General features: G+C 43.7%; 1 protein-coding gene and 1 pseudogene across 2 annotated transcripts in view; one reads left to right on the forward strand and one right to left on the reverse strand.

Moving 5' to 3' along the window:
• ndufs1 (NADH:ubiquinone oxidoreductase core subunit S1) overlaps positions 1–14,420 on the reverse strand; it is a 44,845-nt gene that overhangs the window by 16,785 nt on the left and 13,640 nt on the right. For both annotated transcript variants that reach the window (XM_087988884.1, XM_087988883.1), the window contains 3 exons: positions 12,945–13,026; positions 10,219–10,349; positions 5,919–6,104 (listed from right to left, as the gene is read on the reverse strand). In XM_087988884.1, the coding sequence (XP_087845010.1) occupies positions 5,919–6,104; positions 10,219–10,349; positions 12,945–13,026 (399 nt within the window). The remainder of the gene's footprint in view (positions 1–5,918; positions 6,105–10,218; positions 10,350–12,944; positions 13,027–14,420) is intronic.
• Positions 7,936–8,054, forward strand: LOC122552065 (5S ribosomal RNA; annotated as a pseudogene).

The following is a 14,420-nucleotide window of genomic DNA, read 5'->3' on the forward strand; positions in this document are numbered from 1 at the left end:
GAGGAAGAGAGAGAGCGAGAGGAGAGAGAGAGAGAGAGAGAGAGAGAGAGTGTGAGAGTGTGAGAGAGAGAGAGAGAGAGAGAGAGAGAGCGCGAGTGTGAGAGTGTGAGAGAGAGAGAGAGAGAGAGAGAGAGAGAGAGAGAGAGAGAGAGGGAGGAAGAGAGAGAGAGAGAGAGCGAGGAAGAGAGAGAGAGAGAGAGAGGGAGGAAGAGAAGAGAGAGAGAGAGAGGGAGGGAAGAGAGAGAGAGAGAGAGAGGGAGGAAGAGAGAGAGAGAGAGAGGGAGGGAAGAGAGAGAGAGAGAGAGGGAGGAAGAGAGAGAGAGAGAGGGAGGAGAGAGAGAGAGAGAGAGGGAGGAAGAGAGAGAGAGAGAGAGAGAGAGAGAGAGAGAGAGAGAGAGAGAGAGAGAGAGAGAGAGAGAGAGAGAGAAAGAGGAGAGCGAGAGGAAGAGAGAGAGAGAGAGAGGGAGGAAGAGAGAGAGAGAGGGAGGAAGAGAGAAAGAGAGAGAGAGAGCGAGAGGAAGAGAGAGAGAGAGCGAGAGGAAGAGAGAGAGAGAGCGAGAGCGCGAGCGAGAGCGCGAGCGAGAGCGCGAGAGCGCGAGAGAGAGCGCGAGAGAGAGCGCGAGAGAGAGCGCGAGAGAGAGCGCGGAGAGAGAGCGCGAGAGAGAGCGCGAGAGAGGGCGCGAGAGAGGGCGCGCGAGAGGGCGCGCGAGAGGGCGCGCGAGAGGGCGCGCGAGAGGGCGCGAGAGAGGGCGCGAGAGAGGGCGCGCGAGAGGGCGCGAGAGAGGGCGCGCGAGAGGGCGCGCGAGCGAGAGAGGGCGAGAGGCGAGCGAGAGAGGCGAGAGAGCGAGAGAGGGCGAGAGAGCGAGAGAGGGCGAGAAGAGAGAGCGAGAGAGGGCGAGAGAGAGCGAGAGAGGGGCGAGAGAGAGAGAGAGGGCGAGAGAGAGAGAGAGGGCGAGAGAGAGAGAGAGGGCGAGAGAGAGAGAGAGGGCGAGGAGAGAGAGAGAGGAGGCGAGAGAGAGAGAGAGGGCGAGAGAGAGAGAGAGGGGCGAGAGAGAGAGAGAGAGGGGCGAGGAGAGAGAGAGAGAGGGGCGAGAGAGAGAGAGAGAGAGGGCGAGAGAGAGAGAGAGAGGGGCGAGAGAGAGAGAGAGGGCGAGAGAGAGAGAGGAGGGCGAGAGAGAGAGAGAGGGGCGAGAGAGAGAGAGAGGGGCGAGAGAGAGAGAGAGAGCGAGAGAGAGAGGGCGAGAGAGAGAGGGCGAGAGAGAGAGGGCGAGAGAGAGAGGGCGAGAGAGAGAGGGCGAGAGAGAGAGGGCGAGAGAGAGAGGGCGAGAGAGAGAGGGCGAGAGAGAGAGGGCGAGGAGAGAGAGGGGCGAGAGAGGAAGGGAAGGAAGGAAGGAAGGAAGGAAGGAAGGAAGGAAGGAAGGAAGGAAGGAAGGAAGGAAGGAAGGAAGGAAGGAAGGAAGGAAGGAAGGAAAGCAACTGGTGGTGATTTAACCTGAGGGCCACCAGTCTTCAGGCAAGAGAAGCAGTCGAGGAGAGTCCTTCACCGTGATCTCAAACAAGTTATGGGAATTGAACCCATGCTGTTGACATCACACTGAGCTAAACGAATTCCCCATTTCTTACAATATAACTCAAGTTATGATTGACTTTGTGAAAAAATTGATCCCCAACTCTTGTTCTAAAATTCAAACTCCCCAGATTTAACACCTGCTCACCACTGAAATAAAATCTGCCCTGGTGCAGACCAGCTCATTGACAGAGTTATTGAATAGTATACCATGGCAGGCAGCTTTTCAGCACCTCCTGACTATACACACCAACATAGCAAGTCTAGTTTACAACCTTAACACGCACACCAATTTGGCAGCACAGTGACGAGATACATGTGCCTAGATCAAACTCAAAAGTAATTTAGGTTGCACAGCAAGTAAACAATTGTACAAGTGCTAGAGAATTCCAATTATCAGAGAAATATTTTAGAGATTGGAGGATATTCTCGACACAGCTAAAATCGTTGCTTTAGAAGGAGTATTCAATTATTTATGCCATAGTTTCAAAGACAAAGTTGCAAAATATATCAATAAAAATTCCCAGAATGGACTCAATTTCTTATGGACTGACTTGAATCTTCACCCCGAAATAAACTTTAAACTTGGGCATTCCAGACTTCAGGGAGAAAGTGAGGACTGCAGATGCTGGAGATCAGAGCTGAAAATGTGTTGCTGGAAAAGCGCAGCAGGTCAGGCAGCATCCAAGGAACAGGAGAATCGACGTTTCGGGCACAAGCCCTTCTTCAGGATTCCTGAAGAAGGGCTTGTGCCCGAAACATCGATTCTCCTGTTCCTTGGATGCTGCCTGACCTGCTGCGCTTTTCCAGCAACACATTTTCATTCCAGATTTCAGACCCTGACCTGGACACAAAGTTTATCATGAAGGTAAACAATTTTACACTGCGTCAGAAGATCAAGAGTTTACGGGGTTTCTCAGTAGAACCTGATGACATATATTGCATTACAGCAGGTCGAAATCAAAACATCAAGAAAAGAATGGACACAGATTGGTCTGTATTTGGATATCGATGATGCTTGCACAAATTTGGACATCACTTTTGGTTAAATGGTGAACAAAATTGGAGGGAAATCAGTGACAATGAAGACAACTAGCTAAGAAAATATTGGATTCAGCATTGAGCTTTTACGTCCATCCAATGGGACAAAGCTTAATCCAACTGTAATATTCAAGAGAAAACACTTCCACAAACATTATGTGGATGTACCTACCAGAGAAGGTGCAAAACCTGACCTACTCTTGGGAGATAAGGCTGGGCAGGTTACGGAGGTGTTCGTGGGGGAGCACTTTGGAGCCAGCAACCATAATTCTATTAGTTTTAAAATAGTGATGGAAAAGGATAGACCACATCAGAAAGCTAAAGTTCTAAATTGGAGGAAGGCTAATTTTGACGGTATTAGGCAAGAACTTTCAAAAGCCGATTGGAGGGGCAGACGTTCGCAGGTAAAGGGACGGCTGGCATATGGGAAGCCTTCAGAAATGAGATAATGAGAGTCCAGAAAAAGTATATTCCTGTTAGGGTGAAAAGGAAAAGCTAGGCAAAAGTGAGGTCTGCAGATGCTGGAGATTAGAGTGGTGCTGGAAAAGCATAGCAGGTCAGGCAGCATCAGAGGAGCAGGAAAATAGACATTTCAGGCAGAAACCCTTCATCAGGAAACTGAAAGGAAAGGCTGGTAGGTGTAGGGAATGCTGGATGACTAAAGAAATTGAGGTTTTGGTTAAGAAAAAGAAGGAAGCATATGTCAGGTATAGACCGAACAAATTCTTAGAAGAGTATACTTATAAGAGAAAGCAAGAGGGCAAAAAGGGGCATGAGATAGCTTTGGCAAATAGAGTTAAGAAGAATCCAAAAGGGTCCTTACAAATACATTAAGACAAAAGGCAAACTGGGGAGAGAATAGGGCCCCTCAAAGATCAGCAAGGCAGCCTTTATGTGGAGCCGCAAGAGATGGTGGGAGATAGTAAACAAGTAGTTTGCATCAGTATATCCTGTGGAAAAGGACATGGAAGATATAGAATGTAGGGAAATAGATAGTCTTGCAAAATGTCCATATTACAGAGGAGGAAGTGCTGGATGTCTTGAAATACAAAAGTGGAAACATCCCCAGGAGCTGATCAGGTGGACCCGAGAACTCAGTGGGAGCTAGGAAAGTGATTGCTAGGCACCTTGCTGAGATATTTGTATCATCGATATCACAGGTGAGGTGCCAGAAGACTGGAAGTTTGCTGACATGGTGCCACTGTTTAAGAAGTGTGGTAAGGACAAGCCAGGAAGCTATAGACCAGTGAGCCTGACTTCGACAGTGGGCAAGCTGTGGAGGGAATCCTGAGGGACAGGATGTACGTGTATTTGGAAAGGCAAGGGCTGATCATGGATAGTCAACATGGCTTTGTGCATGGGAAATCATATCTCACAAACTTGGTGAGTTTTCTGAAGTAACAAAGAGGATTGATGAGGACAGAGTGCTGGACGGGATCTATATAGACTTCAGTAAGGCATTCGACAAGGTTCCCCATGGGAGACTGGTCAACAAGGTTAGATTTCACTGAATACAGAGAGAACTAGCCATTTGGATAAAGAACTGGCTCAAAGGTAGAAGACAGAGGGTGGTGGTGGAGGGTTGTTTTTCAGACTGGAGGCCTGTGACCAACAGAGTGCCACAAGGATCGGTGCTGGGTCCTCTACTTTTTGTCATTTATATAAATAATTTGGATGTGAACATAGGAGGTATAGTTAGTAAATTTGCAGATGACACCAAAACTGGAGTTGTAGTGGACAGCAAAGGAGGATATCTCAGATTACAATGGGATCTTGATCAATTGGGCCAATGGGCTGAGAAGTGGTCGATGGAGTTTAATTTAGATAAATGTGACGTGGTGCATTTTGGGAAAGCAAATCTTACCAGGACTTATACACTTAATGATAAGGTCCTAGGTGAGTGTTGCTGAACAAAGATACCTTGGAGTGCAGGTTCATAGACCCTTGAACGTGGAGTCGCAGGTAGATAGGATAGTGAAGGCAGCGTTTGGTATGCTTTCCTTTATCAGTCAGAGAATTGAGTACAGGAGTTGGAAGGTCTTGTTGCGGCTGTACAGGACATTGATTAGGCCACTGTTAGAATATTGCATGCAATTCTGGTCTCCTTCCTATCGGAAAGATGTTGTGAAACATAAAAGGGTTCAGAAAAGATTTACAAGCATGTTGCCAAGGTTGGAGGATTTGAGCTATAGGGAGAGGCTGAACAGGCTGGTGCTGTTTTCCCTGGAGCGTCAGAAGCTGAGGAGTGACCTTTAAAGAGGTTTATAAAATCATGAGGGGCATGGATAGAATAAATAGACAAGGTCTTTTTCCTGGGGTGGGAGAGTCCAGAACTTGAGGGCATAGGTTTAGGGTGAGAGGGGAAAGAGACCTAAGGGGCAACTTTTTCACGCAGAAAGTGGTACTTGGATGGAATGAGCTGCCAGAGGACGTGGTGGAGGCTAGTACAATTGCAACATTCAAAAAGCTATCTGCACGGGTATATGAATAGGAAGGGTTTGCAGGGATATGGGCAAGGTGCTGGCAGATGGAACTAGATTGGGTTGGGATATCCGGTCGGCCTGGACAAGTTAGACCAAAGGGTCTGCTTCCGTGCTGTACATCTCTATGATTCGATGACTAATTGTTCACGTTGATGTGGATGCAGGTACATGGCTTAAAAATATGGCAGAAGAAAATGTATGGAATTTTCAAACAGAATTACAGAAAGAAAAATATCTTATCTGGGATGTCTCTTGAAACAAGCCTTTCAAGAACAGCATTAGTTTAAGTTTACATGACTGGATGATTGGAGAAGAGAAGACGTTCATCAAAAAGAGGCACCATCAGGCTCAGATGTTAGCAACCCTCTGAATTGCTTATCAAGGCCTGCAGTGAAATCTAAACACACAGATTGTTATCAAAGTATTCAAGGAATGTGGGCTACCACTGGAGGAGGGAGGTCAGTGATTGTTCTGGAATCAAGCACTTGATGTTTTGTGGTGGGGTCATGGTTCAGGAGGAGCCATGAGGGTGAAAGTGAATTCTTGTTTGCTAAGGATATTAAGGAAAATGGAATCAGGGCAGTTAAATGGAATAGAGGTGCAGATTAATTATGATCTAACTGAAATATTAAAACTGGCTGAAAGTGCTGAAAAGTGTACTTTTTGTCTGATGTTCTTCACCAGCTGTGTGCCTACACCCTGAATACATGGTGCATACATCTCAATCCAATCCACATTGCTAGTTACACAGTTGGAACACATAAGCACATAAAACTACAAGATACAGCAACAGGGTGCAACAATAAACAGTTGAAGATATGCTGCACCTGGTCTCCCAAGGTCTGGCAGTAAAGGCATAAGGTTTAGATGTCAAAGCTCCGACAGGGCAAAGATCAATGATGTTTCCTGACACTTCTGACATGAACATTTTCTCGATGTATGTGCCAACTTGCATCTCATTTCCTCTTCCTGTGGTGCCCAGGTCATCCACTCCTGCCACCTCACTGGCAAACCTGCAGAAGGATAAAAGAGAATTACAATTCCCTCCCAGAATTGAGTGTTTGTATTCAGCAAAATGAATGGAAATTGGGGATTTCCCCATTACGTGCATTATATCATTTTTAAGTAAATTAGGGTAGTATACTGAAGGTTACAACATTTAACCTTCAGTAAGGCGATCAACTGAAGAAATGGGTGAAGAAACATAACTTGAATTCTTTGATGATTTTTATCCCCTCTCTGATAGAGTCATAGAGGTGTACAGCATAGAAAAAGACCCTCGATCCAACTCATCCATGCCAACCAGATACCCGAACCTAATCTAGTCCCATTTGCCAGCACTTGGTTGATATCCCTCTCAACCCTTCCTATTCATATACCCATCCAGATGTCTTTTAAATGTTGCAACTGTACCAACCTTCACCACGTTCTCTGGCAACTCATTTCATTCACGCACCACCCTCTGTGTGAAAAAGTTGCTCCTTCGGTCCCTTTTTTAAAATATTTTCTCCTCACTCTAAACCTATGCCCTCTAGTTCTGGACTCCCAACACCTGTACTCAACACTCTGACCAAAAAAGGACAGCACACCCAATGCCTTCTTCACTATCCTATCTACCTGTGACTCAGCTAAGGAGCTATGAACCTGCACTCCAAGGTTTCCTTGTTCAGCAACACTCTCCAGGACATTACCAGTAAGTGTATAAATCATGCTCTGATCTCTTTTTCTAAAATGCAGCACCTCACATTTATCTGAATTAAACTCCATCTGCCACTCCTCAGCCCATTGGCCCATCTGATCAAGATCCCATTGTACTCGGAGGTAACCTTCTTCACTTTCCCCTACACCTCCAATTTTGGTGTCATCTGCAAACTTACTATGCCTCTTATGCTCACATCAAAATCATTTATATAAATGCCAGAAAGCAGTGGACCCAGCACCGATCCTTGTGGCACTCCACTGGTCACAGGCCTCCAGTCTGAGAAACAACCCTGGCTAGTTCTTCCTGTATTCCATGAGATCTAACCTTGCTAATCAGTCTCCCATGGGGAACCTTGTTGATCGCCTTACTGAAGTCCATATAGATCACATTTATCACTCGGCCCTCATCAATCCTCTTGATTGCGTTTTTTGAAAAAGTAACAAAGTTTGTGAGACATGATTTCCCATGCACAAAGCTATGCTGGCATTCCCTAATCAATCCTTGCCTCTCTAAATACATGTACATCCTGTCGATCAGGATTCCCTCCAACTTGCCCACCAGTCTATAGTCCCCTGGTTTGTCTTTACCACTTTTCTTAAACAATGGCACCACGTTTGCCAACCCCCAGTCTTCGGGCACCTCACCTGTGACTATCGATGATACAAGTGTCTCAGCAAGAGGCCCAGCAATCACTTCCCTAGCTTCCCACAGAGTTCTCGGGTACACCTGATCAAGTCCTGAGGATTTATCAACCTTCATGCATTTCAATACATCCAGCACTTCCTCCTCTGTAATATGGACATTTTTCAAGATGTCACCATCTATTTCCCCACATTCTATATCTTCCATGTCCTTTTCCACAGTAAACACTAATGCAACATACTTGTTTATTATCTCCCACATCTCCTGCGGCTCCACATAGGCTGCCTTGCTGATCATTGAGGGGCCCTATTCTGTGCCTAGTTACCCTCTTTTCCTTAAATATATTTATAAACGGAAATGCAGAATACTTCTTAAAAGGAAGAATTGACAATTGTGTGTGCCTTTCACAATTCCAAGATGTTCCAAAACAGTTTAAAGTCAATATAGTATGTAGTTGTAATCTAATAAATCAGCGAGCCGAATTATGCACAGTAAGTTCCCACAACGGCCATACCAGTCTGAAAACACCCGATCTCATCTGATCTCGGAAGCAAAGCAGACTCAGGCCTGGTTAATACTTGGATGGGAGACCGCCTGGGAATACCAGCTGCAGTAGGCTTTTAAAAGTCAGGTAGTGTGGCTGAGCGGTCTAAGGCTCCAGTCTCTACAGAGGCGTGGGTTCAAATCCCACCGCTGCCATTGGTGCAAGTTGCAGTTTGCCCTGTCATGAGTCCAACTTTGTATTGCTGCATTTAAATATCTTGAAACGTTTAAATGTGGATCAATCCCCAGGACCTGATCAACTGTACCCGAGAACTCTGTGGGAACCTAGAGAAGTGATTGCTGGGCCTCTTACTGAGATATTTGTATCATTGGTATCACAGGTGAGGTGCCGGAAGATTGGAGGTTGGCAAACGTGGTGCCACGGTTTAAGAAGGGCGGTAAAGACAAGCCAGGGAACTATAGACCGGTGAGCCTGACCTCGGTGGTGGGCAAGTTGTTGGAGGGAATCCTGAGGGACAGGATGTGCATGTATTTGGAAAGGCAAGGACTGATTAGGGATAGTCAACACGGCTTTGTGCGTGGGAAATCATGTCTCACAAACTTGATTGTTACTGCTTCAAAAAACTCAAAGAAGATTGATGAGGGCAGAGCAGTAGATGTGATCTATATGGACTTCAGTAAGGCGTTCGACAAGGTTCCCCATGGGAGACTGATTAACAAGGTTAGATCTCATGGAATACAGGGAGAACTAGCCATTTGGATAAAGAATTGGCTCAAAGGTAGACGACTGAGGGTGGTGGTGGAGAGCTGTTTTTCAGAATGGAGGCCTGTGACCAGCGGTGTGCCACAAGGATCGGTGCTGGGCCCTCTACTTTTTGTCATTTACATAAATGATTTGGATGCAAGCATAAGAGGTACAGTTAATAAGGTTGCAGATGAAACCAAAATTGGACGTGTAGTGGACAGCGAAGAGGGTTACCTCAGATTACATCAGGATCTGGACCAGATGGGCCAATCGGCTGAGAAGTGGCAGATGGAGTTTAATTCAGATAAATGCGAGGTGCTGCATTTTGGGAAAGCAAATCTTAGCAGGACGTATACGCTTAATGGTAAGGTCCGAGGGAGTGTTGCTGAACAAAGATCTTGGAAGGCAGGTTCATAGCTCCTTAAAGTGGAGTCGCAGGTAGATAGGATAGTGAAGGCAGTGTTTGGTATGCTTTCCTTTATTGGTCAGAGTATTGAGTACAGGAGTTGGGAGGTCATGTTGCAACTGTACAGGACATTGGTTCTGCCACTTTTGGAACATTGCGTGCAATTCTGGTCTCCTTCCTATCGGAAAGATGTTGTGAAACTGGAAAGGGTTCAGAAAAGATTTACAAGGATGTTGCCAGGGTTGGAGGATCTGAGCTACAGGGAGAGGCTTAACAGGCTGGGGCTGTTTTCCCTGGAGTGTCGGAGGCTGAGGGGTGACTTTATAGAGGTTTACAAAATTATGAGGGGCATGGATAGGATAATTGGACAAAGTCTTTTCCCTGGGTTCAGGGAATCCAGAACTAGAGGGCAAAGGTTTAGGGTGAGAGGGGAAAGATATAAAAGAGACCGAAGGGGCAACATTTTCACGCAGAGGGTGGTACATGTATGGAATGAGCTGCCAGAGGATGTGGAGGAGGCTGGTACAATTGCAACATTTAAGAGGCATTTGGATGGATATATGAATAGGAAGGGTTTGGAGAGATATGGGCAGGGTGCTGGCAGGTGGGACTAGATTGGGTTGGGATATCTGGTCGGCATGGACGGGTTGGACCAAAGGGTCTGTTTCCATGCTGTACATCTCTATGACTCTAAATAGGGAATGAGAAAATAACTAAACTATTTTAATGATGCTAGTTGAAGGATTAACATTGGTTAGGACATTTTCTTAGAGTGTCATGAGATCTTTTATGTCCACCTAAAAGGGTAGATGGGCCCTCAGTTTAATATTGCACTTCAAAGACGACAGCTTCTCCAATACAGCACCCTCTCAGTACTGCATTGGTATGTCAGCCGAGACTTTTTTATTCAAGTCTATATAATGGGACTTCAGAGGAATACATGCTACCTAATGAGCTACAGCCAGCACCTTGGGGATACAACTCTTTTCATAGCTGACATCAGCGACACTTTCCACAGAGCTTCTTGTCTGCATCGATGCTTGAGAAAGCAGACTTGGTGTTCATCAACTATTGGAAGAATGGTTTTAATAAGATATACAGTTAATAAGAATAGTTTTGAAAAATTACCTGATACAGCGTGTGCAGTGGATACACCTCGTCATTATGGTTTTCACAAGAGGCCCAATGTTTTTATCTTCCACAGCTCTCTTTCCCTCTGTAAACCTGCTTCGGTCACTGCCGAACATCATTGACTGATCCTATAACAAATCAATCACAATTATTACATCGCACATATAAAATGGGAACGACAAACAGACAGACAGTCATTAAATAATAGACATGGAAGGATCAAACAATATTGGCTGGCAATCTCATATAGTGTCTGGAAGACACAATATCTAACTAAATATGCTACAACTGCATGCAATTCCTGTCTGCAACGCTTGAGTTTCCCATTTCATACATTGTCTGCCGATACAAGACTTTGAAAAGTCTAAGAACAGTGCCTCCAGTGAGGAATAAAAATTGTTATTATTTGTTCTGTAAGCATGTTATGCTGTAATAAGAGTTGACAGGAAATCATGCAAATATAAGGCTTTTAATAAATATGGATATATCTAACCTCGGAGGCATTATGATATGCAAACATGTGGCTTAAGAAGTAAAGTGATTGAATATAAACTTTATAACTTAAATTATCTGAAGCACTCATTTGAAATTCATTTTACCTTAAAGGATGCCACACAGGACTTCTGCTGGATTTGTCATCAAAAGAACTAATTTTAATATTCTTAAAATTAATCTCATTGAACCTTCAATAAAAATAGGCTTTAACAAACAATTCAATGAGGAACAATTTTACTCATAAAAGAATCAAAAAATGAGAGGGAACAGATGAAATAATTTTCAAAAGAAACTAATGTGATGCAAGAAAAAATATTTTCACACCGAGTTAGGGCTTGGAAGCAATGCCTCAATGTATGGTGGATGCAGGTTCACCTGAAATATTCGAAATGTTTCTATTCACAAAATCATATACCAATGTGCAGGATTACAGAAAAAAAGACAGGAGGATGGCACTAATTCAACATGCTCAGTTGGAGAGCAAGTGCAAATATGATGGGCTGAATGCCCTCTTTCTGCATTGTAATCATTCTGTGATTTTGTGAACTCTCCAGTAATTCTTTGGCCTATGCCTTTGTCTTGTCATTCTCTGTTAGTTTCATTATAAAAACAACATTTGTCTGTGATATTCTTCCAAAGACTGTACAATTTCACTCAGTACAATTCCTTGACTTTCTCTTTTTCCTCTTACTCAAGTGCTTCAGCACTTCTCTCCAAACACTCCATACCCTTCCAATGCAGCCTCAGGCAATTCTTACAGTTGCTGTTTGGAGAACTCTGGCAGCAAGTTAGTAGCCGAGAAATCTCCTTTCGGCTAGAGAGAATGCAAGTGTCCATCTGTTTGGGTGAACTAATGGAGCAGTTCAAGCAGTGCATTCACCAGGCAGGCATCTCAGATCTAACAGTGTTCCTGCACTCTAAGGCACCATACATAAGCAACATTCTGGGAATGCCTTGTAAAGAGATAAAGTCTCACAACTTGTAATAAAGGACAGCAAACACAAGAGCAGGAGTCAAATATTGAGCCCCTCAAGCCAATTCTACCATCTACTTAATTAATAAAAGATTTGTACTCGAAATCTACAAACACACATCTTGTTTCTATTATCCCTACTCAACAAAAAATGACCTATTGTCAATTTCAAACATTCAAATGCCACAAAGCCGCTAGAACTTCTGTGGAGGGAGCGTTCCAAAATCCCACTACTTTGCATGAAGTACGTCTATTTATCATCCCTGAATGACCCAGCTCTAATGTTACAGCTGTGCGCCAAGTCCTTCTGGATGTTTCCATCAGAAGAAATATATTCTAACATCTCAAACTCTTTAATCAGCTGCAATTGTCCATAAGATCAGTCCCTTTCTCTTCTCATTGCCATGCAATGCATCATAATTTGATACGCTTTAGAAACTGGTGGAATTTATTTAATTCAGAAGGATACCTGACGACATATTGCAATAACAGAAGATTTAACATTATTGCCACAAAATAGGGTAAGCTTAGCACAAACATTAAATGGAACTTCAAAGTATTCTGCCCTTAGTGTATTTTGTTTATTTTCTGGCCTTAAATTGTATTCTCAACACTCTCACAAAAAGCTGGTTTGAACAGTTAACTTTAACTGCCAGCAAATTTATTCATAAGGCAGCAGGCAATTCCTTGGTTAGTAGCCATCAGCTTTGTGGAAGGGACATAAGTTTCATACCTGCCTCTATCAGATCTTCAGTCCTGAACACTACATTGCAGCTCATGTTGAAATAAGCACCTTAGGAACCCACAATCAAAACTTCAATTGTAAGCTGCAAAATGGAGATTATCTGCGATTTGATATTATTGGCTTAAAGGTACTCCAATTTTTTTTATTTAGGAGGTACAATATACAAGAACTTTTGTATCAATTTTATGTACCCATTCCACTTTTACTTTTAATAAATCTGATTTTATTTATAGCACAAGGCTCACTGTCCACAGGGTTTGTTCAAAATAGCATGGAAACAGGAGGGTTTAGCAGTGAACAGCTTATAGTAAAACAACTTTGGTCTGATACCTAGACAGTACTGCATTGCCAGATATAATACAGTTCCAAGGAGAATGAACGTCATCTATAGGCATGGAACACAAGTAAAATTGATGGAAGCCACCAGAATTATAACACCTTTACCCTATTACATCTTCACTCATGGAAGCAAGGACTTTTTACATTCATTATTATCATTAGCAGTGATACCTGGAGATCACATTCCCCTCCTTGATCACAGATGGGACAATCCAATGGGTGATTAGCCAGCAGAAACTCCATCACACCTTCCCTATTATGGCAAAACAAAAATGAAGCACAATGACTAGATTCAATAATACACAAGGTAATGAAGCTCAAATCTTTTGTTGCACAATGAACATTGAATGTTCCACTAAGACACAAACCATCAGTGAAACCTGTTCGGTCTCCGGAGTACACGGTATCTATCTTACCAATACTGTTCAACCCAAACCAAAACCTTATGTTTTGTCTTCTGGAAAGCATTCGCATTGTCTTTCTCCTTCCTGCAAGTTACTTTCACCCCCCCACCCCAAGAACCTCAAGTTTTCACAAAACTTGGCAATTAACATCCAAAATCAGTTTGACAATTTATTTCATTAATAACTGGTACCGATTGCAATTGAGCAGTACAAAAAAATGGTTCTTTCAGTTTATTTTAAACAAAGCAATTTCGGTTTTACATAAAGCAATCTACAAAAGGCTTCCATACATAGGAATGGGAGTAGGCTATTCAGACTGCCTTAATACCACTTTTTCACACTGTCACCACATGCTTCGATGAGTCTTCAGTGATCTATTGCTTTATGTCTTGAATATGCTGGTTGATATGAGCTTCAGCAGCCCTTTGGGCTAGAAGGATCCACAGATTCACAAGTTTCCAAGTGAAAAAACTCCTCCGCATCTCTTTAACCCTTATTCTGAAATTATGTGCCCCAAGTTTGTGAACTCAACAGACGGGAGAAATATCCCATCCACACTCACATCACCACATACTGCAAGAACTTTCTCCGTTTTGCATCCTTAATCCTATCCTTTTTCTAATCGTAACTACCCACCTCTAATTCTAAACCCTAACCCATGTATACAACCACAACCACTAAGCTGAAATCCTACTCTTAACCATATCTCCTAGTTAAAAATCACACCACCAGGATATAGTCCAGCAGGTTTATTTGGAAGCACTAGCTTTCAGAGCCCTGCTCCTTCATCAGGTGGTTATGCACAACCACCTGATGAAGGAGCAGCACTCCAAAAGCTAGTTGTGTGATTTTTAACTTTTGTCCACCCCAGTCCAACACCTACTCCTCCACACCATATCTCCTAACCCACTAAACATAGTAATCTCTAAACCTAACATCTGAACCTCACCACTAAGTGTTAAATAATGACTCCTGCCCCTTATCCACATCCAGCTACCAGTCACTGAGATGGACAGGAGTTGAGAAAATTGTGGTGGGGAGTATAGGGTGTATGCTACTGGGGGTGAGGGTACACAAAGAGAAAGTGGGGAAAATTCCACCTCATTTCTATCATTAAGCAAAGACCTTTTGTTTTTAAATTGTGCTTCTGATTTCTAGATTCCTCTGCAAAAGGAAAGATCCTATCAGCATCTATCCTGTCAAACTTCTAAATACGAATCCAAACTGCTACAAACCACAAACC

Source organism: Chiloscyllium plagiosum, unplaced genomic scaffold (genome assembly GCF_037043375.1).
Source record: "Chiloscyllium plagiosum isolate Xiang-an unplaced genomic scaffold, Cpla_swu_hap1 HiC_scaffold_7, whole genome shotgun sequence".
Classification (NCBI taxonomy): Eukaryota; Metazoa; Chordata; class Chondrichthyes; order Orectolobiformes; family Hemiscylliidae; genus Chiloscyllium; species Chiloscyllium plagiosum.